The following is a 26,441-nucleotide window of genomic DNA, read 5'->3' as shown; positions in this document are numbered from 1 at the left end:
TGAAGAAAGTGACCCTAGATGGCCCAGAAAAAAAGAAAAGGTTTTTATCTTTCTCATGAATAACTGAAAACCCTTATGAGATTAATGGAGTCACTTAAGAAAAAATCATGAATTCCTGACTTTAAAATGAGCTGAGACTTGGGTTCTAATTTGTGCTAAACTCTTTAGGTACCCAGACCAAAATGAGAGAGTTAATGCTGGATTTGAAATAGAAAGTACTTGATTAATCCCAGATAACCTGAATAAGCCTGGGCTTGTCCCAACCTGCAGTAAAACATATTGGCTTCCTGCCTCAGCTGACATTACCTGTACTCCCAAATTGATACTATACTTTATTTTTCTTCATTTAAATAAATTAGAACTAACATGATGAAAGTTATCTTGCATTAAAAAATAAGCCTGTGCTGCAAGCACTTAATTTTTTCCTCACCATTTTGGGGCATTTTCCAGGTGGGTGTGGGGTAAGAGGGAATGCAGGGAGATGATAGGTATTGTTTTTCATGATGAAATGTCTCCATCTAGTGGAATTTCAGAGTACTAAACATTGTCACCATATTAAAGATAATGTCCCCAAAACTATTTCTTTAAACACATGCAATGTTTAAAAAAAAAAAAAGTAACTTCCACATATATTCTAAGATGATATCCTTATAGCTGCATGTGCTTCTTTTGAAGGACATAGAAATGAAACCAGCACAAACTGTTACAGTGTTGACAGTTTTAATTTCATGATTTGAACCTGAAAGGCAGAGGGATACTATAGGGGAGAAGTACAGGATAGAGTCCACACAGTTGATGCTGAGGTAGCTCTTAAGTTGGGTGATGGGTCACAGGTGTTCATATGTATGGGGGGGGGCAAAAAAACTGGAATTTATTTATTAGAAATTATATTTGTTCTGACATGTTTAAACTTAAGTCACCTTTAAAGTACTCTCCATTTGAGATAATACACCCATTCAGACGTTTTTCCACTGCTTAGAACAGTTTTTGAACTTGTTGATGTTGACGCCTGTTAGTATGTCTGTTGTTTTTTGTTTCACCTCTTCCACATCAGCAAAATGTTTCCTTTTGAGGACTGTGTTCATCCAGGGAAACAAAAAAATGTTGCTTGGGTGAGGGGGGCAACATCAGGTGAATAGAAAGGGTGGGGCACAGGGGTAATGCCATTTTTGGGCCCAAACTGTTGAATACTCAGCTTATTGTAGGCAGTTGTATTTGTAAATCACCCATCATGAAGTGGGCAAATGCACTGAAAGTCTTAAAAAAAAATTCGCTGGAGTTCAGTGCAGCCTCTCACAACACCAGCTGATACACTGACACAGGTGGGTTCCTAGAACACTCACCTGGCGGGGGAAGCCTGTACTACACGGGGCCTGCCCTCCAGCAGATAATTCCATTGGTGGGGGGGTTCCCCCTCATCTATTATTTGTATGTATAAATTATTTTATAGTAAAAACTTGAACATGAACTAAATTTAAGGTTATTAAAGGAGTTTCCGGGTATGAGAATAATTAGTTTCTCCTTTTGAGTGATCTGATTTTTTTCTGTTTAAATTAGTTTGATGGGGTGAAAAAGGGAAAATTTAACAAACTAATTATAAGAATGTTTTTTAAAACATCTGCGAGCACCCTGTTTTCCTATGGGTTATTCTGCGCTACTTGTGCCAGCAAACACTTCCCACAACTGCACCTATGACACTTCGGGTGCTGTGGCTTTAAGAAGTCCTACCTGGAGTTGTTGTTCATCCCGTACCTTGCTCAGAGTCAATCTTTAGATAATGGGACTCTTGCGTAAAGCTTGTGTTTAATGTGGAGGCTGGTTATTCTCTGCCTAATTAAATGAGTCTGGTGAAGATCTTGACCAGGGCCAAAAGCCAATACATTTTCTTCCCTCACTGAGGGCTTTAACACAGAGCCCAGCCAAAAAGTGATCTTAAGAAAGGCCTGGGGTTTCTCTTGCTGACTCCAAGGACAAAAAGGAAGGAGAGAAGGCACCGGGCCTCCGGGGTGGGGTTGGTGTTTCAGCTTTGGCCTCTCAGTTTACTCAATGGCTCTCGCCTCCTTCCCTGCCCCTCCCACTCCCGACCACAGGCTGGGGGAGGGTTCTGTGGACACAGTGCTGGTGCGGAGCCACGGCCCCACGTGTATCTGCTAACCATGGTTGACAGGGAGAGAGGCACACTCTGCATCCCTGCTCTCTGCCACACACGGCTGTGTGAGTCTGAGCACATGAACTCTACCCATTCAATTTACTCATCTGTTTGAAGCCAAGAGTGGCGGTATAATCACCCCATTTCGTGTCCTTCAGCCCACAGCTCTGAAGCTCCACAGATTGAGACCAGGCTGTCACATATGTAGGAGTGATGTGACTAAGAATCTTACGAGTGCTGGTCCTCCCTCTACACTTGTACACACACAGCTACATCCATCCTCCTCTCCCCCGACAAGCCTCTGGTCGTTGCTATAAATAGACAGTGAAATAACCTCAGGTTGAACACATCTGAGCAAGGCTTACCCAATTGTATCATTAGTCTATACCCATTTTCTTCAGAGCCAAGGCTAGTATTCAGAATATGCTTCATCCCTTCTGGGCTTCCTAACAGGTTTCCTCTCTCAGATGATCTGCAGCTATAATGCTTTTCTTTTTCTTTTTCTTTTTCTTTTTCTTTTTCTAATGAATCTTTTAATGGATGGTACTAAAGCCAACAGCTTGCATCTCTCCAGCAGTGCCAAAGGATGCTGGTTGCCTCGGGGTGGGGGATGAAACAGAAACTGTTGGTTAAATTAGCACTATTAGTGTGTGCTTTATTTTTATCCAACTTTATTGAGATATAATTGACTTAATATTATGTAAGTTTAAGATGTACAATGTAATGGATTAGCATGTATATATTGTGAAATGTTTACCGTAACAGGGTTAGTTAATAATTAACACATCCTTCACCTCACGTAATTAACATTATTTTTGTTGTTGTTGTTGTTACTGTTTTTTCTTAAATAGCATGGGGCTGGGTTCCCTTCCCCTTTGTTCAAGTTGGAGATACTTACCAAGCAAAGTGTACCCCCTGCTCAGAAAGCCTTCTCCTGGCCAGGAGTCTACATTCTTAACTCACAAATAAGGCCAGAGATGAAACAGTGCTAGATTCAGCTCACTGTGGACCCTTCGACCCTCACAGAGGGCCATGCTGGAATACGGAGAAACCAGGAGGTGGAATGGCTAGGGGGTAGTCATGCAGCTTACAGCATTGAGAATGTAACTGCAGAATGTTGGAATGGTCACTTCTTTTTCTGTTTTTTTTCTCTGCAGGGAAGGAGATTGGTGGGAAGCCCGCTCCTTGACAACTGGAGAGACAGGTTACATTCCCAGCAATTACGTGGCTCCGGTTGACTCTATCCAGGCAGAAGAGTATGTTTTATTTTGTTGTTTTCACTTAAATACCTGCTTTTAAAAGTTATTTGGCACAATAGAATGCCATTAACATTGTGCAGAAGGAAGAAGAATTTCACTAGAGTGATTAAGGATTAAGAAACTGGTAATGCCATGTTTCCCAGGCCTTATGCCATTGTAGTTTGCAATACCTATATCATACTGCTACTATTGTTAACTGTTTTTCTTTAAGCCTGCTCACTTTTTTTTAAGTATATTTTATTGATTATGTTGTTACAATAGTTCCATTTTTTCCCCCTTTGCTCCTCGCTGCCCAGTACCCTCCTTCCCCCAGCAATCCCACCCCCCTTAAGTTCATGTCCATAGGTCATGCATATAAGTTCTTTGGCTTCACCCTTTCCTATATTCTTTTTCTAAAAAAAAAAAAAATTATTTTTTTTATAACAATAAAAAATAACAATTCCCCCCTCTCAGACTTAAGATCCTTTATAATCTTATAAAGGACAATAGTCGAAGGTCTCATGCTTGTCTAGCTGCTTCAAGCTGGACATGGTCATCATCCTACCTACCCTTGGGTTCAGAAATCCCTAATAAGAGTGGGGGTGTGGTGTGGAGGGTGGCCTTGCCACATGGGGAAGGAACTTGGAGACTCCAGGTCAGCTGGCTGTCCTCAGACCACAGCATGCTTGGTGTAACAGGCTGGCATCCTTGTTGTATTCTCTGGTTCAATTTTGCTTGTTTGTTTCTGTTGTTCATTAGTCTCCTGTAATAGGTGATAGCATATGGTATTTTTCTTTCATTGCCTGGCTCATTTCGCTCAGCATAATTCTCTCTAGTTCCATCCGTGTTGTTGCAAATGGTAGAAGTTCCTTCTTTCTCCTACGTAGTACTCCATTGTGTAAATGTACCACAGTTTTTTGATCCACTCATCTACAGAGGGGCACTTAGGTTGTTTCCAGCACTTGGCTATTGTAAACAGCGCTGCTATGAACGTAGGGGTGCATAGGTTCTTTTGAATTGGTGTTTCAGGATTCATCGGATATAATCCTAGCAATGGAATTGCTGGTTCAAAAGGCAGTTCCATTTTTAGTTTTTTTTGAGGAAATTCCATACTGTTTTCCATAGTGGCTGCACCAGTCTGCATTCCCACCAGCAGTGCACTAGGGTTCCCGTTTCTGCACATCCTCTCCAGCACTTGTTGTTTGTTGATTTGTTGATGATGGCCATTCTGACAGGTGTGAGGTGGTATCTCATTGTGGTTTTTATTTGCATCATTTGCATCTCTCTGGTGGCTGGTGATGTTGAGCATTCTTTCATAATGTCTATGAACCTTCTGTATGTCCTCTTTGGAGAAGTGTTTGTTCAGGTCCTTTGCCCATTTTTTAATTGGGTTGTCTGTCTTAGTGTTGAGTCATATAAGTTCTTTATATATTTTGGAGATCAATCCCTTATCTGAGGTATCATTGGCAAATATGTTTTCCCATATGGTTGGTTCCCTTTTCATCTTGTTGATGTTTTCTTTTGTTGAGCAGAAACTCTTTAGTTTGATGTAGTCCCATTTGTTTATTCTTTATTTCCCTTGCCTTAGGAGATATATCAGTGAAAATGTTGCTACGTGGGATATCTCAAATTTTCCTGCCTATGTTTTCCTCTAGGACTTTTATGGTGCCACAGCTTACATTTAAGTCTTTGATCCATCTTGAGTTTATTCTGGTGTATGGTGTAAGTTTGTGGTCTAGTTTCATTTTTTTGCACATCCCTGTCCAGTTCGCCCAACACCATTTGTGAAAAGGCTCTTTTCACTCCATTTTATGTTCCTTCCCCCTTTCTCAAATATTAGTTGACCATATAGACCTGGGTTTATTTCTGGGCACTCTATTCTCTTCCATTGATCTATATGTCTGTTATTACACCAGTACCAGACTGTTTTGATTACCGTGACCTTGCAGTATAGTTTGGTATCAAGTATTGTGATTCCTCCTACTGTGTTCTTCTTCCTCAAGATTACTGTGGCTATTCGGAGTCATTTTGGTTCCATATGAATTTTTGAAGTATTTGTTCTAGGTCTATGAAATATGTCATTGGTATTTTAATAGGGATTGCATTGAATCTATAAATTACTTTGGGTAGTATGGACATTTTAATGATGTTGATTCTTCCCATCCATGAACATGGTATATGCTTTCATTTATTTGTATCTTCCTTAATTTCTTTCTTCAGTGTTATGTACTTTTCTGAGTACAGGTCTTTTGTACCCTGCTATTTTGCCAAATTCACTTATTAGGTCAAGTGGTTTTTTTCGTGGCGTCTATAGGGTTTTCTATGTACACTATCATGTCATCTGCAAATAATGACAGTTTTACTTCCTCTTTTCCAGTTTGGATGCCTTTTATTTCTCTTTCTTATCTGATTACTGTGGCTAGAACTTCCAAGACTATGTTGAATAGGAGTGGGGAGAGTGCACATCTTTGTCTTGTTCCTGACCTCAAGGGGAATGCTTTCAGTTTTTTGCCCATTGAGTATGATGTTGGCCTCAGGTTTCTCCTATATGGCCTTTATTATGTTGAGGTATGCTCCCTCTATTCTTATTTTGCTGAGTGTTTTCATCATAAATGGGTGTTGTACTTTATCAAATGCTTTTTCTGCATCTATTGATATGATCATGTGGTTTTAGTCTTTCATTTTGTTTATGTGGTGTATTACATTTATTGATTTGCAAATATTAAACCATCCTTGCATCCCTGGGATGAATCCCACTTGACTGCGGTATATTATCTTTCTGATGTGTTGCTGGATCTGGTTTGCCAAATTTGTTGAGGATTTTAGCATCTAAGCCTGCTCACTTTTTTAAACACATCTGTTTTTAAAAGAAAACTGTATCAATAACCTAAATGAAAACTCAATATACTTGCCATAGGTAAAAAGTAACCATAAAAATGTGATGAAAACCTAGCGAGAGCATATATTATTGCCAACCCTACAGTCCACTGAAAAAAAGAGAAAAAGGGAAATTCAGGAGAAAGAGTGGGAGGAGAAGAGAGAGGGAAGGGAGGGAGGGAGTTGGCAAATAATTGTTAAAGATCAAATTGAGATTTTTTTTCTTATCAGTCTAATCAGAAGCACTAAAAAGACGTACCTTCCATGCCCCAGGTAGAACTGTTTCATGTAGGTTGTATCTTGATACTTGACAAATCCTGTGATGATGCATTTCAAGTGGTCCTTTCCTTTGAGTTGAGGTCTCTGTTGGTTTCTTTAATAGTAAATATTGACTAATAGTTAATTAGCCCAAAGACTTCACTGCTAACAGTTTTGGAAGTGGCCCATAGGCTGGGAGCATTCTAGAAGGACTGGCCATTGTTCTTTCTCCTGACGTGTGGGGATTTGTGGGCACTTCCAACATGGAGAACTCTTGGTGGCCTGTGTGGCGACCCGAATTTCTGAACTGAGGGGAAGGGAGCTGGGTCTTAATCTCCCAAAGGAAAGAATTCAGCCTTCTCCCTGACACCTTGGGGACCTGCCTCCCCTGCTCAGTGGAGGCCAGCCTGCCTTAAGAGAAAAGTCAGCCCAGCCTTTGTCTCTGATATTTAATTTTGTGCTGGATTTGTTTAAGCTTCAGGGAGGATTAGACTCCACACTTTGGCCAAATCCCCAACTGGATCACTCTCTTGTCTTTAATTCTTTTGTATTTCCTCTAAGGAAACCTGTTTTGTTTCCCACTCTCAAATACTCAGTGGTTCTGAGCTCCTTTTTTCTCCTAGTGCGTGTGTTTCATCATCAGTGAAAAAAGGAATTTGTATTGAATTTTTATTTTAGGGCAGATCAGCAGACGTCTTTCTGCTCTTTCAGCATAAAAGGTACCACCAAAATGGAACATCTTTTAAATTTAACTGAGAACCTACCTACTATATATTTAAGTTGTATAATGGTCAATTTTTTTAATATTTTGTTTTTAAAGAGTAAAATAGCATTTAAAAATAATGCCTGTGGTATTACGTATGCAATTAATTATCATTATTTTAAAATGCTATTGTTTCAGTACAATCCATTGTTCTAACAGTTCTCTTTTCACCATGTTCATGTTTGTGCTGCATTTTAATTGATACAAACCCACAAAGTCATTTCTCACAAATAATTGGTACAATTCTTTTTATACCATCTAGTGCCAGGTTAGAATTGTCGCACAGTCTGGTGCCTTTAAAAGTCACTGAGGAGCTAACATGCAGTGTGTCTTTTCTTATCTTCAGTGAAGCTCTTTCATTCACAGGAGAATTTGACAGTGAACATATAATAGCTATGTTCAAATATAATGAACTGAAATTTCATTTTAGAAACTGGATCCTTCTCAGTTAAATATTCTAAAAATTGTTCCTTTATGTGGATTCCAATGGAATGCTTCCGAATTCTCCCTTGGGTTCTTGGAGCACCCGCTGCTTGTTCAGCACCTAGCGCTGAAGCATTAACTATTGCCACGCCATGAGTAGAGCTAGAGAGTACAGGGGAAGATAAAAGACAAATGACAAAGGTTGTGAGGTGACTTGATGTGATTCCTCCTAAAGTAGCACGGGAGTGTCATCACAGAAAGAATATGAACATGTCTATGACACGGAGTCGTTTTCAAGGACGTGCTCATTGACTGCACAGTCACCTGGCTCTGCAGCTGTGCCAGAGTACACGTGCAGCAGATCCCAGTCCAGATGCTTGGCAAGCCCCTTCTACTCATCAGCATCCTCACACCTGCTGGACAGGAGGACAATACAGCCAACATCCAAGGGCAGCACTTATCACCAATTAGGGGTAGTGTTGACCATTTTATCAGAGTTCCTATAGGTAGGAAATAACTGAAAATATTGTGTCTTTGTTCTTTATCCATTCTGACTGACTTTGCTTTTAAATGCCTGATTAATGACCTTTATCTACACCAAGACTATGTTTGGTTATTTCCCAGGAATTGTAATTGCGCTCAGAAATCCATGGTGTTGTAGATGTGTGTGTGGAGGGTTTCCTGTGGTTACCATTACACAAGGTCTTGGATTTCTCTTTGTGCAGGCAGGTCACAGTTTTAACACAAACCAGTTCTTGTCATTCCTGGAGGGCAGGAAAATAACCTACAATTCAAATCTAATTTGTTTTAAAGAGTGAAAGAGATGGATTAAGGGTGGAGTTAGGAATAGATTGAAAGGGAACTGGATGAGGCTAGGAAAAAAATATTAATAGACAGGGAAAGTCTAAGGATGCAGTTGGAGATTAGGAAGATCCGTGGGCAAAAGAGCTTGCATGATTCCATTTTTGTAAATGATTGTTATGAAATGTTTCCTTTTCTTCATCTCATTTATAGGTGGTACTTTGGAAAACTTGGCCGAAAAGATGCTGAGCGCCAGCTTTTGTCCTTTGGAAACCCAAGAGGTACCTTTCTTATTCGTGAGAGTGAAACCACCAAAGGTAAGATAACAAGCTGAAGAAGTTCACTTGTCATTCAAATCCATGGATTAGTCAGAGGAGATGAAAGGTTTATGTCCCTGCCTTCTGAGGGAGTCCTATTTTCAGCTTTTCCTCCAGGCTCTAGAACTACAGCCGGCTCTAAAAAGACTACAGAGGCTCAAAATCAAGACCTTCCTCTTGTAACAGGGGCTGGGGCAGCTTCACTCCTTCAGGCACACAAGATCACAGAATTTTCGCAAGTCGTTTAGAATTATGAAATTCTGAAATTCAGTTCCTCAGGCCTCAAACACACAGGTTGTTTTTGCATTTCTTTCGTTTTTTTTATTACTGAGGACTGCTCTTCCTCCATCTGTTGGCCTTTTCATTATTTAACATCTCATTAGAGCCCACAGGAGGAGCCGTGCCAAGGAAAAGAGCAGTGGTCTTCTAGCTTGACCTACCAGACACTAGTTATCTGCCCCTGTGAAAAGTATTGTGAAGCAAAAATTGGAAGCTCACTTCTAGAGGAACAATCCCTACGTTCCCTTGGTACATGCTCTCTGCCTCCTTGGTGCTCCATGGGTAGTAGAGACTGGGGAAGCAGGCGCAGCCTGGAATATCTGTGCTTCTCTTCGTCTTCCCAGGGGTATCAGGGAAGGTGAGGAAAGGGAGGGTTATAGGAAAAAATTCAAGAAGCCTTTATTCTCAAGGGTACAATTATTTTATTGCTAATATCATCTGACATTTTCAGGGGAGAGGTGTTTTCTTCCAATGTTACTGAGTGGAAGTGTGTGTGTGCATGTGTGTGCATATGTGTGTGTGTGTGTCTCCTCTTGATAATGATTAATCAGAATAGTCAAGTAAATGAGACCTAAATAACAAATGAGTACTCAAATGATTGGTGCTGCTAATACTTTGCATATTTACCAGGTGCCTATTCACTTTCTATTCGTGATTGGGATGATATGAAAGGAGACCATGTCAAACATTATAAAATTCGCAAACTTGACAATGGTGGATACTATATTACCACCCGGGCCCAGTTTGAAACACTTCAGCAGCTTGTACAACATTACTCAGGTAACCTTAATTCTAACTGGCGACTAACCATTTGGACACTGGAGGGACTGGGTTGGCACAGAGCAGGCAAAGGGGAAAGGCAGAGAGAAGAGAGGTACAACATATATATATACACAAAGTCACTAGTAAAATACAACTGACCCTTGACTAACATGGTTTGAACTGCATAGGTCCACTTCTATGTGGATTTTTTTCAATAAATACATATAGTACTGTAAATGAGTTTTCTCTTCCTTAGGATTTCCTTAATAACATTTTATTTTCTCTAGCTTACTTTATTATAAGATTATAGTATATAATATATATAACAAAAAATATGCATTAGTTAACTATATGTGTTCAATAAGGCTTCTAGTCAACAGTAGACTGTTAGTGGTTAGTTAAGCTTTTAGGGAGTCAAAAGTTATACATGGATTTTCGACAGCATGGCAGTCAGGTCCCCTAACATCCATGTTGTTCAAGGGTCAACTGCAGTTTTCTTTGCTAGCCATTAAGGTGGGTAAATAGGTCCTACCAATATTATAAGTTCCATCAAAGATTCCATAACATTGTGGTTTCCCAGATGGAAAGCAATAGGTTTAACTTTAAAAGTTATCTCTCCTTTTCCTCTACAGAATGTAATTCAGAAACCATGAGAGGGAGAAGGAGCAGTGCCTGGGAGGGAACTTACATGGGGCCGCCTACAGGGATGCTGTGTTTCTACAATCACCTTATACTCAGCACTCTCGCAGGAATGACTGCACATGCATTTCATTCTTGTGACTAGATGAATTTCTCAATCCATTTATCATGCCCTCCTTCCCCACCAATACTTCTGTTTCCTAGCTAGACTTAGACTTACGTGACTCACAGCTCTGTGACAGCTACTGTGTTAAACTTTTTTAAACAGCAGATCAGTCAGTCTCTGTCTTAACACCCAGATGTCACCGTTAGTCTGTTGTTCCTAACAATATATACTTAGATGTTTAGGTATACGATTTGTACATTTTATTAAAGAATATGGTCTTATGTGCAAGTCTTAAATTGTTGCTTTCTTTCCTAGATTAGCACTATATAATACATAAACACAGTTGGATATAGATATACATGTACAGGTATAGTTCTAGACCTTTAACCCAGTAGTTGTTTGTGTGACCTATATGTAATTTTATATCATTCTTCCGGACAGTGGCAGTACCCCAAAATAGTACATGACTTGGCCTCAATTCTTGCTGTATGCACATGCATTAAAAATACAAGTATGTGTGTGTAATATTTTAGCAACCAAAAAAAGTCTTTTGAAAATGGCAATAAAAATACCTGTCTGTTGATCCTTGGCACTAATGAACAAGTGAAAGAATTAGCAACACTTGGAGTATTTATTAATTAGGGCATTGGAGAACTTTAATTTATGTGGATTCTGATGAAATACTTGGGAGAAATGGAGCAGAATCTCTTCCTGGGCTTAAATGATATACTCAAAATGCCTGAATGTTGTAAGGGTTTTTCAAATGCCAAAATATATTACATTATAGCCAAACATCAGCAGAATCCCCAGGGTTTGGATCATTTGAAAATATTGTGTTGGAAAGAGCACCTTAATAACATCATAAAGCTGGAAGGAGAGAAAGGATATAAAGAGTAACAGACATATTTTTAATCTCAAAAAAAAATTCATCTCGTTAGATTTGTTTTTATATTGGCTTTTCCTCTTCCCTCCCTCTTTCTCTCACACAATAAAGTGCCTTTGACATATTGGCACATAAATAATTTCCTGCCTCAACATCTCAGGGCCTAATTCTATCAAAAATAAAGGAATAAAAAAGTAACTTACAGCTAGTTCTTAGAGAAAAGGCAACGATACTACGTTTGATTTCCCTGGGTCCAAGGGACCTCCAGTGGGGTGGGGTGGGGCTCCGTCCACCTCCCAGCCAGGCTTTCTGCAGCTTTTGTCACTGCCCTGATTCCTTGTCCTTTTTCACCTTTTCTCAACTGACTGATGATTAACTTGGCATTTAGGCAGTTTCCCCTTACCACTGCTGGATCTAGAAGGCATATTCTTTAGAGAGGGCAGTGGGGCAGGAGAGAGAGAGAGAGAATCCTCCAGATCATTTCACAGTGATATCTACTTTCCTTTCTCTTTGGGGGGGAAATAGAGTTCTTTTACATCCTTGAGTTTCTACAGATTTTAGTTTCTGTTCTTTCTGCTTTCAAACCTCCTAAATTATACACTGGAGATTGTTATAAACATTTTTTAATGGGAAATACAAATGAAGCAAGGGTACCTGGCTAGTTGAATAGTTGGTTAAAATGCCAGAGAAATCGCTAGAGAAATGTGGTCTCTTTTTCCCCCCTGCCAGCTATGATCTTCATTTTTACTAGTTTGTAACAATCTAATGTTCTATAGAAGGATCCTGTTCTGAAGTTGCAATTTTAAATATAGTTCCCAAACTCTTGATATTAGAGGCAGAGAAAGGACAATCCTATTGACATTCTGTATTCCAAATATACCTTTGGAAATCAGTGAAAGTATTTTCAGGGTTTCAGAAGACATGTTAGTAGCATATTGGGCTGAAAATGTATTTTTTACCTAGTGAGTATAGAAACCAAAACAGTATATCTGTTTATATGAATAGACTATATTATACCTGGGGTTATGGGATAGCTCAAATTTCACATGTCCTCGATTCTACCTTTGATAAACATATTTCAATGTATGGCGTCTAATCTGCCAAGATGTGTGTAGTTCTCTGCCACTGTAGTACTGTTGGAGTAATGCTGTGTGCTGGCTAGGTTTGTGCACCTGTAAGTGTTGTTGTTTCATGTGTTCTGCTTTTCTCTCCCTCTCTTGCCGCTGTCCCCTGCTCCATCAGAGAGAGCCGCAGGTCTCTGCTGCCGCCTAGTAGTTCCCTGTCACAAAGGGATGCCAAGGCTTACCGATCTGTCTGTCAAAACCAAAGATGTCTGGGAAATCCCTCGAGAATCCCTGCAGTTGATCAAGAGACTGGGAAATGGGCAGTTTGGGGAAGTATGGATGGGTATGCTAAGACTCAATTACTCTTATCACTAGCTTCCTCGTTTGGGAAGTCCCAAACATCAAAGATGGAAGGTGAAAATAAAGACTGTGTGACCAGAAGGAACATCTGAATTATTCATAGTGAGGAATAAGGATTCTGATTCTGGAATTCTAGAAGTTCTAGAAAAAAAGATTTAAGTGGTCAAGATTGGCAACTGGCTCAAATGATGCTATTATATGTGTCTCAATTCATAAACCAGTAAATGGCACAAGGAGTGTTCTGGCCTGCACCAAATGCCTTGCTCTTCATTTCCAACTGCAAATGCTTGTTCAAGGAATGTAGTACCGCCCTAAAAGGCAAGTCACCTTCCATCTTCCCTAGTGCATGCATAATTATGGATTATAAGGACTGTGTTTTCTTTATTAATCCTCTTTCCTATAGAGAAAGCTGATGGTTTATGTTTTAACTTAACTGTGATTGCATCAAGTTGTACCCCACAAACTTCTGGATTGGCTAAAGATGCTTGGGAAGTTGCACGTGATTCGTTGTCTCTGGAGAAGAAGCTGGGTCAGGGGTGTTTCGCTGAAGTGTGGCTTGGTAAGGCAGAGGGCACATTTTGTTTTGGCTGTATCTCAAAGCCAATTAAAAGGATGGTTTTGAACAAAGCACATTAACAGCCTTTGGGGCCAAGACACGTAACCTGGATAGCTAGTCCAGGCCATCCAGATTTTCAGAATATGACAGTACCTTCCTGTACTCTCCTATCCTACTTTATGTGGTTAACTAAGGTATATGCACAGAACAGGAAACCAGTACCAAAGGAACCTGGTGTTTCTTCTTCCTAAGACATGGGAAGGTAAGATACTATAGCCTAGTTACTGTAGGAGGAAACCATGAGCTTTTTTGCTCAACAGGCCTAGGCGGTTTTGCTCAATCATTATTAGCTGATTAACCATGGGCAAAGGGCTTATTTAACCTCTTTGAGCCTCAATTTCCTCATTTGTAAAACTGTAATGATACTTCATAGGACTGTTTTGAGGACTACAAAGACAGTATGTTTAGAGTCTTGCACACAGTGCTCAGTAGACACACACAATTCTCTTAATTTTGTTGTCCTGTCATTGATAAGGCCATCTGTGCTAGGCTTTTCCCACTGTTTTTTTAACTCCCTTTGGGGCAGTTGCAGCTTTGCTTAAAGACAATCCACAGACTTAGGTCCCACCCAAAAACATCTGTCAGTAAGACAGTGTTAGTACTTATGGAATCCTCCGTCTTCATTTCTTAGAATCAATTAAAAATAATATAGATAAGTACCTATTGTTATGTGTAACTTTAGGTATTTAAGTGTAGTCTGCACTATAAGATTTAACAGTTAAAGCACTTGGAACAGAGCCTGGCAATGAGTAGATACTACATAGATACAAAGTTACAGATAGAGAGAGAGATAGAGAAATATAAAAATAGATGGATAGATACATACATAGATAGATACTCAGTCATACACATATATATACATGTATAAGCTATTTTAATAAGTATTATTATTATTGTTTTTCAGGGTCCACATTGTTATGTCCATCTCTCTCTGGACTTTAACTCCAAGTATTATAAAATATGTTTACATGACCTTCCTCTTCCCCTTCTGCCCAATTTTTAATCAATATTATGGGTCTTAAGGATTTTAATCCAGTCACTAATACAATCAGGAATAATTGGACACTATACAAAACTTTATTTGCAAAGTTTTTAATTACCAACTTTAAATCATTACACATATTAAGATTTTATTTCCCACTGAACATAAAACATAATTTTTGGTATAGTAGGATCAGGGTAGAATGCCAGTGTAAGTAACTAGGTTGTTATTAGAGAAAAAGATCTCTATTTAAAATTTTAGGGTGCTAACAACACTCAAATAGCAAAGATCACTTACAAGTTGTCAAATTTTCTTTAAGGTTAGTGGTCAGATATTTTATAAGATTTGATTAATTCTTTAAGCCACCTGTTCTTTCATAATTCCTATTTTTATTGGTTACATATTGTAATGATATGAACCATTATTTTTATTTGTAACAGGTTAACAAAAGATTAATTTATAGAATTTTAATTATAAAATCAATCATATTAAATAAAATTAATCTTAACTTAGTCGAGCCTTTTCCAAATAGAAAATAACATAATCTAATTTAGCAGATTTTTTTGTTTCCCTTATAAATAGTTTTAATTCAAAGTCATAGGACTAATAATGGAATGAATACACATACAACCTACTTTTATTTTTTTAATTTGGGAGCTGAAAGAGACAAAAGATAATCCAGTTTCATTTCAATATTTTATAGATGAGGTAACTGATGATCATAAACTAGGCCTGCCTCTGGACCTTAGATTATTTTAACATGTTAAATTTAAATATTTCTGTTCCCTCTTAGCTGTTGTCTAATTTTTCTAGTCTAGCTGATAAAAGGCATTGCTCTTGTTGTGGCTGACCATCAGTAATCCTGAGGAATTTCCCTCACCTGGTTGAAGTATGGGCAAGTAGACTGTGAGCTCTTGCCAGTGGTTAACAACATAATTACAGTCTTACTTATAGATCAACTCTTCAAGGACTCAGTCAAGTATTGAGATAGCTCATCCGTTGCAGACAATTGAAAGTCTAGAGGTAATTTCCAGACATCCTCAGCATGTCGCCATATTTTTTAAATGGCATACCCCATAAAATGGAACTTAATCTCAATTCTTCCATGCTCTCTCTACTGCCTAATGGATGGATATTGCATGGCCAGGCTCGTTCTAACCCCTGGACTTTCATTTTTGTAAAGAAGTATCCGGAGCTTTTGGTACAAATTTCTAATTACATGGCTGAACCAGAAAAAGAAAGTGATATACTGTGTTTCCCCGAAAATAAGACATCCCCTGAAAATAAGACCTAGTGCAATTTTTTTTAAGCTTAGAAATATAAGGCCTCCCCTGAAAATAAGACCTAGCGGCAGTCATTGCTACAGCTCCCCCCAAATTCTTGATAGAATTCAGAGTTTGGCTGGTTATGCTGATGTTTGTGATGACATGACTAGAGTATATTAATAAATGTTTTTGTTCAACAATAAATGTGAATTCTTGTTCATGGAAAAATAAGACATTCCCTGAAAATAAGACCTAGTGCATCTTTAGGAGCCAAAATTAATATAAGATACTGTCTTATTTTCGGGGAAACAGGGTAGTATATCAAAATGAAGAAGTTAAATTATAAACCATACTATAGCCATATGTAAACATTTTTCCTGTTGAAATACTTGATAGAGTCCTTACCTTTGATTGTCTTTGTTCAGCGAAAACTATATTAAGTTTTTAACTTAAAATCTAACTTAATGCAAATAGCTATTGATTAAAAAGAGGACCTTTGGTTTGACTTACTTTTGTGGGATATCTGCAGGTACCTGGAATGGAAACACAAAAGTAGCCATAAAGACACTTAAGCCAGGCACAATGTCCCCTGAATCATTCCTTGAAGAAGCACAGATCATGAAGAAGTTGAAGCATGACAAGCTGGTCCAGCTGTATGCAGTGGTGTCTGAGGAACCCATCTACATTGTCACCGAGTATATGAACAAAGGTTGGGCGAGGCCTCTCCGGGTTTCATCTCACAGTGACCTATAGGGGTTGTTTCGGGGGGAGGAACGGAGTTGCCTGCTAGCTTCTTTTCCTGGTTTCTGCATGAGCCAAGCATTCCCGTCAGGAAGCACATATTATGTGCTCATTAATGAAAACATTTTAAAACAGACTGTGACCTCAAGTTTGCCCCCCAAGTCCTTGTGATACCCAGTACCGTTTTCATGCTGCATGTGAAGAGTTCCAGCTCCTCTCCATAATGAAAACATTCATTTTTATTATCAGTGATACTGAAGGCTATGTTTGCTATTATTTTGAATGCCATAGCTTGTGTTAAATTTCCTTTTTGCAGGGCTGAACAATTAATATCAAACACTGGTTGCTGGACTAAGTTTAGTCTCCATCTTTTTAACATCTTATTTATTTTTCAGCTCTTTTTAAACATCAAATGAAGAAAGACAAGCTTTTAAAGAGCACATTTTATTCTCATTTTCTCTCTCTGTGTGTGTGGCTCTGTCTCTCTCTGTCTTCTAATCAAAGCAATATTGTTGGGGATAAGGCCAAAGATCACTTTGCTTTGGAAAAATAGATGAACCAAACAAGAAATGTCCTTAAAAGGCAATGCACTGTACATCAGAGGATAACAGTGTAATTTTTCCTTTCCGTGTACTTTAAAAATATATTTGGAATTTTTTCCTAAAAGATTGTCCTTTGTATCCAGGGTTATTTGGTAAATAACTGTGATTAAAGCATGAAGAAAATCACCTTGACCATCATGAGCCTCCAGCCTCTGCACGGGACGGTTTGAGCCCTGGTGTCAATTCTGAGCTCCTCAGGCCATGTTATCAAGGAGGCTCCGAAGCCCCAGCTGTGTTGATCCAGGGGCCAGTCAGGCCTGCCTGGCCTTGAGCTGCTTTCCCCGCCCTCTATTTCCCAGATACTCTTTTCTTTTCGTTTCTTTCCGGTCTCTTCTTGATTTAAAATCTATAAATAAGCTAGGCCAGTGATTCTCAAACTTTACCATGGGTCAGAACCACCTACAGAGCTTCTTACAATACAGGTTTCTGGGCCTAACCTCCCGAGTTTCTGATGCAGTAGATCTGGGATGGGACCAGAGAGTTTGCGTTTCTGTCAGGGTTCCTGAGGGATGCTGTTCCTGCTGGTGCCAGGGCCACAGTTCAGGAACCAGGAGGCTGGGCGGTACCTGGCCACCTCGCTCCTTTGTGCAGGGCTGACTGGAGAATGAGACTGAAGTGGTGTGCTCTTCACATGTTCTTTATGACAAAAGGGAATTGAGTCCTATTTCTTCCCATTTTATCAAGTTTTTGTTGTCCTTGAAAATGACATCACCATTATTTATTTTTAAAAGTTTTGGCTGCCTTTCACTACATGGTTTTTTCTGGGTTTTTGGTATAATAAACACTTCTTTTGCATTGATGTCATTATTTAATTCAGTTACCTCATTACTTCTAATAAGAAAAGCAAATATAGCCCTTTGTTGGAAAATTTTTATCTTTGAAAGTAAATTGAAATGGTTCTATGTTTTGTTCATAGGAAGTTTACTTGATTTCTTAAAAGATGGAGAAGGAAGAGCTCTGAAATTACCTAATCTTGTGGACATGGCAGCACAGGTAGGCCTCGTGGTGCCTTGATCCCTTCCTGCCTTAGATACAATGACATGTAATACATCGAGCCAAGGTGTAACGTGTTCTCTTCCCTTGATTTCCACAGGTTGCTGCAGGAATGGCTTACATTGAACGCATGAATTATATCCACAGAGATCTGCGATCAGCAAACATTCTAGTGGGGAATGGACTAATATGCAAGATTGCCGACTTTGGATTGGCCAGATTGATCGAAGACAATGAGTACACAGCCAGACAAGGTAGGCGCTGGAATGACAGTGGTTCGTGATCACATCCTTGAAAACAATTATTGACTGCACAACCCTTCCTCCTTTCCTTCCCTTCCTTCAGAAAATATTAGAAATGTCATCCTTCATACGGGTTTTTTTCTTCTTGATCTGGCTGGAATCTGACAGCTCAGCTGGTGGGAGAGTGTAGTGGGTTTCAGTAGATGGATGAGATATTCCTTTCGGATGCGTGAGTGTTCGCTGGCGTGGTCCTGGTTCATGCAGCCCTCCTCATGTGTCCGGGCCTGGGATGCTTTGCTTTTGGAGAATGAGGGTTGTGGAAGGCCAGCAGATCAGTCAAGTAATAGCTCATCACTCCCTCAGAATCTCAGCAAAAAACAGAAGGCATGCTCACTGGATAATTTAATAAAGGAGTTATTGTAAAGGCATGGGCAGGGTTTAGGGAAACCATCAGAGCATGATGGGTATCCCAGAGCTAGGGACAGCAATGGACCCAAGGTCTGAAGGCAACAGGGCTAGGGGGTAGCAGGCACCAGAACTAAGGATGCAGCTGTGCTGAGAGGCCACCTTTCATCAGAGAGTGGCAGCAGGGGTGGTCCTGGAGGAGTCATACCCATGCTCCCTCTTCGGCCCTCCTCCAGTTCTCCTGCCAAACCGAACTAGAAGCCAGACGTCACGGGAGTCCATTGATGTGTTCAGATGGGTCCAGAGCAGGGAGAGCAGTAAAAGGGGACTTATAGGGAGAGTAGAAGATAACATAGTCACCTGATAATCACCTCCTTTCATCATCTACTTCATCCCACCCCCTCCAAAGATTTGTAGAATTAGCCTCTAGAAAAAAAAAATAGATCCCAACCAGCAGCCACTCCAGTGGGGCAGCTTTCAGGTGCATTTAGAGCACCAGACACCAGGGAAGGAATGCCAGCGTTATCTTCTGTCCTCCTGGATCTTCCCGCATGGTCAACAGGTGAAAGTATGGAGCTAATGTGCTGCTGACAATTAAATGTAGGCTCCTCACATACAATATAATGCTTGTGTCTGAAGGAAGGACTTCACTGTTGCTGTTTTCAACCAAAGCCTGGTTATTGTGAGCAAGGCAGAGCAGGGACTGGAATATATTACAGGGCGATGCTTTCTACTGGATTTCATAAAGCCCACCTCTGGAATTCTTATTCTTATTTCTTTCTAAATTCTTTCATGTCATGCCAGTTCTTCCCTGCTTTCATCATTGTCAGCAGTCTCAAGTGATGAGGCAAAATGTTAAACTAAAATCCTGGCTCGTACAGATACTGTCCAAATGCAGAATTACGGGTCTGTCCGACAGCTTGGCTATTTGAATTTCCCCCAACACGTGGCAGTTCTTGTCCTGGAGCCAAATGCCCGCACAGCAAGCATGCCCACATATTACACACACACCAGCGCGGGGCCAGATGGCATGCGTATCTCTAATCAAAGGCACACGGGCAGCTTTGGTTGCCACTGGCAGTCCAGAGAAAGCTGTGGACATGATTTTGAGTCAGGTGAGCTGAGAAGGTGTGATGTGCCGCTGGGTCTGAAACCTGGCCCTAAATGAAAGCGCTTACCCTGAGGCAAACCTGTCAGATCTCAGCTCCTAGACCTGGAAGGGGAGCAGAGCAGAGCGGAGTGGGTGCAGGGTGTGAGGCATGAATACTTGATTTAAGAAGGGGTGAGAATAGAGTCGATCTTGGCATTTGGTCCTGTAAGCATTCTTTCATCCTTCCTGGTGCTGGAGGGACTGCTTCAGGACTTGTTTCTCCCCTTCTCCTGGACTTGGGACTCTATAGAATTTGTGTTTAACAGCCTTGAACCATCAATAAATGAGAAGGTTAAGGGCCCAAAGCCCTGGTAGGGGTGCTCTTGACAGGGTCTGGCTATTTCATTCATGGAGTAAGGTCTCTCTGGCTGTGGCCCTGGTGCTTAGCGACCCAGGGGAAGGCTTGTGAGGAGCCCCTCACTGGTGTCTCTCGCCACACTGCTGCTGTGGAGCAGGGCCGGATGACCACCCTTGGCCCTGGCCATCAGGTCCTGCCTTCTTCGCTGAGCTGTTCTGATTGCCTTTCTGGTGGCTTCCTCACCCCCGCCATCACTTTCCCAGATGCTCTCCTGATGCCTCTCAAAGGATCAGCCTCAAACCCTTTGTACTGTGTTTCCTTCACTTCGTTTCCAAAAAGAATATCCCACCCTTCCTTCTTAAAATTATTTTTTTCTTCTGTCTTCCCTTTCAAAATATTTTCAGATCTGCCAAACACTGGAAAGAGATAAGTGAGAAGTAAATGAACTGGAGAATTGAACTGGGTGGGGGAGGGTGGTTGGGCAAAGGCTGGGGACCCCAGGATTTGCAAGAAAAACAAAAGAAATGCTGCCCTACAACAGAGGGAGAGGACGGAGCAGGGACATTTATGGAATACCTGCAGGGTGCCAGGCCTGAGCTGGAACATGTAAGGAGTGAGGAGGAAACAACAGAAATAGACTCAGAGGTGTTAAGTAACTCATACAAAGTCACACAGCTAGTGAAAGGGCAGAGGCAGGATTTGAATCTGGATATGGCCGGCCCTATTACCTCTGCCCTCTTAAGCTATATTGACTGCTTCTCCTCCAGACAGTAATTAAAAGAACAGAAAATTATGAGATTAGTCATAAGTCCATTCTCCCCTTTAGTCTATGGAAAAGTTTTTAAGGGGTGCCTCCTACACTGTGCCTGTGTGAGGGAGTTGGAAAGACCTTCATTTTCCAGCTCTGGGACAACTCAGTTGTTTATAAAATTCCTCCCAAGGGTCTGCCCTGCCCTGGCTGCTTTACCAGGCAGGAAGGACCTGGCATGTTTCTGCTGGTGTGCTCTGCAGATGGCATGCGTGCTGCACACTGAAATTTCTGCTGGGGATTAAGCAGCTCCTCCACACAGCTGGTCCATGTGCCTGGTAATATTTGCAAGTCAGGTTTTATGATCCCCACAGGCCACAGCCAGGCAGCATCTTGATTATGGTAGCGTGGGCAGTGTTCAGAAGCACATGCTGAACACAGGTATTTAGGACTGTGAGTGACAGTTGTTTTTCAGCACAGTTGTGGCCCTCCCATCTAAGGGCACATTGAAATGTCTGTCACCTCCCTGGACAGATGAGAGATGGCATTTCCCAGGGCACAAGCAGAATTGGAATATGGAACTGTGGTAAACAGCCCTTCCTGTGCTCCTTTCCTCCGACTACCCCCACCCCACTGGACAGCACACAGCAGCCCCATGTCAGGAAGAAGGTCAAGACTAGGCCCAGTCTCTGAGGGTGATCCTCTGGCGATGGTGTTCTAGAGGCAACCGGACATTGTTTGGCGCTGCTTGTTCTGTATGACCAGTACGTTTCCCTCAGTGACAGCAGATGGATCTTCTTTAGTCATAAAGTCTTTGCTAAATTCTGACCAGTCATGGTCTCTGCGTAATGCCAACATTAATTATTTGAGGGCCTTGCCCGTGAAAGGGACTTTGCTAGGAGCTACTGATATGAGGAAGCACAAGACCGCGCTGGGGCAGCGAGCAAGCAGAAGACGTGCGAGTGCATCGCTGAAGTTGGGCAGCACCGGATTTGAAACCCAGCTCTGTCATCTGGGGCCTCAGACAAGTTGTTTAACTTAGCCACATCTCAGTTTGCTTATTTGTGGAAATATATCTTACCTGGTTTGTGTTTTCATTTTTGCAAATATTAAGCAAAAAATACATTTAAAGTATTTAGTGTAGTGTCCAGTGCATAGCAGGTGGTAAATAAAAAAATACTTTTGTTATGTCCCATATAGGACTAAGTTTTTGGATAATAAACAATTGCAAGAATGGATTGTAGACACAATGGAAAGGCTCAAACACTATTCAGGAAAGGGAGAGAGGAATCAAAGATACTTCCCAAATAATCAAATGCAAGTAATCATGAGAACAGAGATGCCAACAATAGAAATGAGCGAGTTGGAAAGGTCCTACTTTCAGAGAAAAGAGGGCGAGTTTGGTTTGGGATCTGTTGAGCTCAAGGCGGCAGTGGCAGTGCATCCAAGCAAGGCGTTGAAGCCCAGAGAGGTCAGCTGGGGTGCCTACTGCCACGGGTCCTCGCCTTCCAGCCCTGCCCACCACACCACTGCGCCCTGGCTGACCCTGGCCTCCCACCCTCCTCTGAGGGCTGATCACAACCACCTCCCCACCCCAGCCCTGCACCTTCATCCCAGAGTCTCTCACAGCTGACCCCAGCCCTGCCTGTGCCGCGGACGCCACAGGGATCATCTGTCTGTCCTGCTTTCCTCACACACCCACACCGCACCTGTCTCCTGAGACCACCAGCACGGGCAGCTGTCACCCAGCTGCACTTCCCAAGACTCACAGCCCCTCCAGCCATCCGACAGACAGGATGCAGCGGGAGAACCCTTGACAGACTGGTTTTTCTCTTCATAAGCTTTCAGGAAGCACATTGCTGACAAACTCCAATTTAAACCTAACAAGTTGCGTTAGACCTGGCTTATGTATAAGAATGACTTGCTTTTGTGCACACTTCCATTTGTTTGGAACCATAATACAGAAACACAAAAATGAATAAATCTGAAGTGTACAACTCAGTGAATTTTTACCTCTGTATATGTCCCTGAAATCACCGCAGATAAATACACAGAGAGCGGCCAGCACCCTAGAGGGCCTCCTCATCCACCTTCCAGCCAGTAACCACCCCCGGAGGTAACCACTGGTTTCACCTCTGTCACCGTAGATTCACTTTGCCTGTTATTGAACTTCATATAAATGAATCTTTTGTGTCTGGCTTCTTATCCATCATTATGTCTATGAGATTAATCCATGTTGCTGCACATTAACGGTAGTTCTCTCTTTTACGTTGCTGAGTGGTATTCCACTGTACTAATGTAGCAGTTCCTCCATCCTACTGGCATTTCTAATTTGGGGCTGTTAGGAATTAAGCTGCCATGGTGGTAGATATATGTTCTCCTATTTGTTGGGCACATTCGCGGGAGTGGAATTGTTAGGTCATCAGGAAGTCCAGCATTTGCAGCTGCTGCCCAGCAGATTTTGTGGGTGTATCTTTGAAGGGAGAATAATCAGGTACTGTGCTCTAGGCCCTCTAAGCTGGTGAGACTGAGGAACCTGCAGTTGGAAGTTAGCACTGTCACTTACAGTGTGTGCTGTCCCCAGACAAATCACTTAACTTTTTTGAGCCTCATTTCTAGCATCTGTAAAATGGAGATTAAAAATAATTACCTTACATAATTAATGTGAGAAGTAAATGGGCTACCTATAAAAGTTCTTTGAGGGTTGTGAAACATAAAAACCATTCTTGTAACCTGAATTTTTTGTGTGTTTGGTGTATATTTTCCTTGAAAAGGATCTTTATTTTCTTAACTAGAATTTTTTTTAAAGACTATTGGTGATCAATAAAGAAGTATCAGTCTTTTTAAAAAATAGTATATTATTACTTTTCAGCCAACTCTGTTTATCTGTGCACTCAGCACTTTGTAGTACCTCCGTGGCCCAAGGGCTCCTCACCCTGCACCCAGCATGCTCACCATCCTCTCCTTTTTCCTCATTGTTACCCTCTCTGCTGAGAATTGTCCCTGCCTCAACACTGCCTCTGCTGTTTATAATCTTATCAAAGCTGAGTATCTACTGGGCATTCTCAGCAGTGTCACTGATGGCTGTGCATTCTCTCTCTCTCTCTCTCTCTCTCTCTCTCTCTCTCACACACACACACACACACACACACGTAAGTAAGCCCTGTTATAGCAATTCTCCCAAGTATCTGTAGACCCAGTTTTACTATTTCTGTATAGAGGTGATTTGGCCTGAAGATCAGCACAGAGCACATAATTGGTATTTAATAAATACCTGTTTGCAGCAGGGGAAATAGTCAAAATCATTGTCAGCTCTCCATACTCCTCAGGCATGTTCTCCTGCTCTGTGAACAGCATGCACAGCTCTCTCTGAGAGTCAGATACTGTTGTGACTGCAGGAGCATCCAGAATGATTGTCTGCTACACTGGTGTTTCCTGTGTACACAGTCACTACACGCCCAAGATTGTCCTTGGGGTGAGGGAAGCACAGGAGCATGGGAGCTAGATAAGCCTGTGTTCAAATCTTGACTCTGCCATTTCCAGTCATGGATTTTGCATAAGCAGTAGCCCCACTGAGCCTCAACTTTCTCATCTGTGACATGGGGCTGGTGTTGGTAGCCTTTCAGGTGGTGGTGAGGATTAGAGAAGACGGTTGGCAGAAGCTGCTGGTATTATTCACTCCTTCCCCTTCCTCCTGGCAGCACTAAGCTTTATGTCTTTTTGGATAGCCAGAACTCTTTCCTTCTTCGTGCGCACCCGCGCAAGCACGCACCCTCCCCCTCCCAAAGATGGCAGGGCCTGGATTGGTTAAGAGCATGACCCTTGAAGTCAAATTATCTGGGTTATGAATCCTAGTCTCACTGCTAATAAGCTTTGAGACTATGGACAAGTTACTTAACCTCTCTCAGCCTTTATTTCTTCCTCTGAAAACAGGGATAATAACAGTTATCTACATCACAGAATTGGTGCACGGCTTCCCGGGAATGTACACGAAGCAAATGCTGAGCTGATAGTTACATAGTTGTAGTTAGTAATAGTAGTAATAGTAATATCACTACTATTGATCAATGAAGTGATAACAGCCTCTCACTCTCTTGCTTTCTCTCTTACACACACTTACACAAATGCATACACCTCCCTGGTTTTTCCTGACTCTCCCTTTGGGGTCTTTCACTTAGAGGACCTGCCTATTTAACCCTGTCCTCTCCTGATTTGAATCATCACAAAGACGGGAACATAGAGTTGCTCTGTGCTTTGGGTTTGTTGGGGGTTCATTTTAAGGTCTAAGTTAATGACAAGAACATTGTTGAGGAAACAAATGTTAAGGCAATTTAATCTCTGGATCTTTGAAATGTGGGGAAAAATGGGCATCCAGAACTTTGTATAAGACCTGCTGTAAGTTTAGGTTTGTGTATTAAGTAGGAAAAGAAAAATGCCTCTGTTCAAATGCTCTCAGTATTGAGGATTTAAGTTGAATAGATTATTATCTGGAGGAAAATTCATGTATAAATTAGACTGCAAAAAATTCATAATTGTTGCAGTTTTCATGTTAATTATTTCATGTTAAAAAATTGTTACTGCATAAATTAACACATTCTTTCATAGAGAACATATTTTAGAAAGATTTGTTACTTTAATAACTCTTTGTGTATTAGAAATCCCAGATGCCTGTACTAATTAAATATAATCAGATTTTGGATTCAAAAAGCACAGTAGCCATTTAACACAACCAGGCAGCTAGGTTGACAAACAGTCAGGAAGAAGTGGATCCCTATTTCATTCATATGTCGAATTTCACAATTCAGAGCTGTGAATTCAATTCCTGTCCTTCCTTTGTATTACTAGGACTGGGGATTATCAGACTCAGAACACCAGCTTTCCAGCTCAAGGGCTCCTGCAGAATTATTAATCAGCCTCTTCTGAGGCCCCTGTAATCCGGTGGCAGATCAAGGCTGATCTCGCCATGAGATGCCCTCCCTCTGCCCCTGTCCGCACATGCGTTTCTTGTTCTCTGTCAGCAACAGCATTGCAATTCCCACAATGTGCTGTGACCTGAACAGTGACTGGGGGAGGGCACTTTTAATTATTGAATTTAATCTAATTCTTCCCATGCTGGAGAAGTAAACCGTCCTTTAACAAAAAGCAAACCCTTTGCAATGCAGCCATTGTTTTAAGTCCGGAGCAGGAAACTCATTTGTTTGAACTGACCACACATGGGTCCCCAGGGGCTGTCTGGTGAGAGCTGGAGGCTCCTGCAGAAGGCCCTGCTGGTGGCCGGGTTGGAGCCATCATTCCTGCTGAGCAGACAGGCTGCAGCCTGAACCGAGCCTGGTTCTCATCAATCCTCCCAGATCCTGGATTTGGTGCACTTCTGTCGCTAGGGAGAAAAGCGCCTTCATTTGTATTCTGCCTTTTACAGTCCCACATTTCCAAGAGAGGGACGCTTTGGGTATCTGCTGAGCCACAGCCCAGCTGTGAGG

At 41.3% G+C, this 26,441-nt stretch overlaps 1 protein-coding gene across 5 annotated transcripts in view; it reads left to right on the top strand.

Moving 5' to 3' along the window:
- Positions 1-26,441, top strand: part of FYN (FYN proto-oncogene, Src family tyrosine kinase) — a 206,101-nt gene that overhangs the window by 154,656 nt on the left and 25,004 nt on the right. For 4 of the 5 annotated variants that reach the window (XM_090279766.1, XM_090279768.1, XM_090279765.1 and 1 more), the window contains 7 exons: positions 3,307-3,405; positions 8,723-8,826; positions 9,736-9,885; positions 12,738-12,902; positions 16,312-16,491; positions 18,042-18,118; positions 18,219-18,372. In XM_090279766.1, the coding sequence (XP_090135892.1) occupies positions 3,307-3,405; positions 8,723-8,826; positions 9,736-9,885; positions 12,738-12,902; positions 16,312-16,491; positions 18,042-18,118; positions 18,219-18,372 (929 nt within the window). Of the gene's footprint in view, positions 1-3,306; positions 3,406-8,722; positions 8,827-9,735; positions 9,886-12,737; positions 12,903-13,322; positions 13,479-16,311; positions 16,492-18,041; positions 18,119-18,218; positions 18,373-26,441 lie in introns of all 5 variants that reach the window. The other variant, XM_090279770.1, reaches the window with a different exon arrangement.

Source organism: Furipterus horrens, unplaced genomic scaffold (genome assembly GCF_987537825.1).
Source record: "Furipterus horrens unplaced genomic scaffold, mFurHor1.1.pri manual_scaffold_6, whole genome shotgun sequence".
Taxonomy (NCBI): Eukaryota; Metazoa; Chordata; class Mammalia; order Chiroptera; family Furipteridae; genus Furipterus; species Furipterus horrens.
This window is presented reverse-complemented; position numbering and strand designations above follow the sequence as displayed.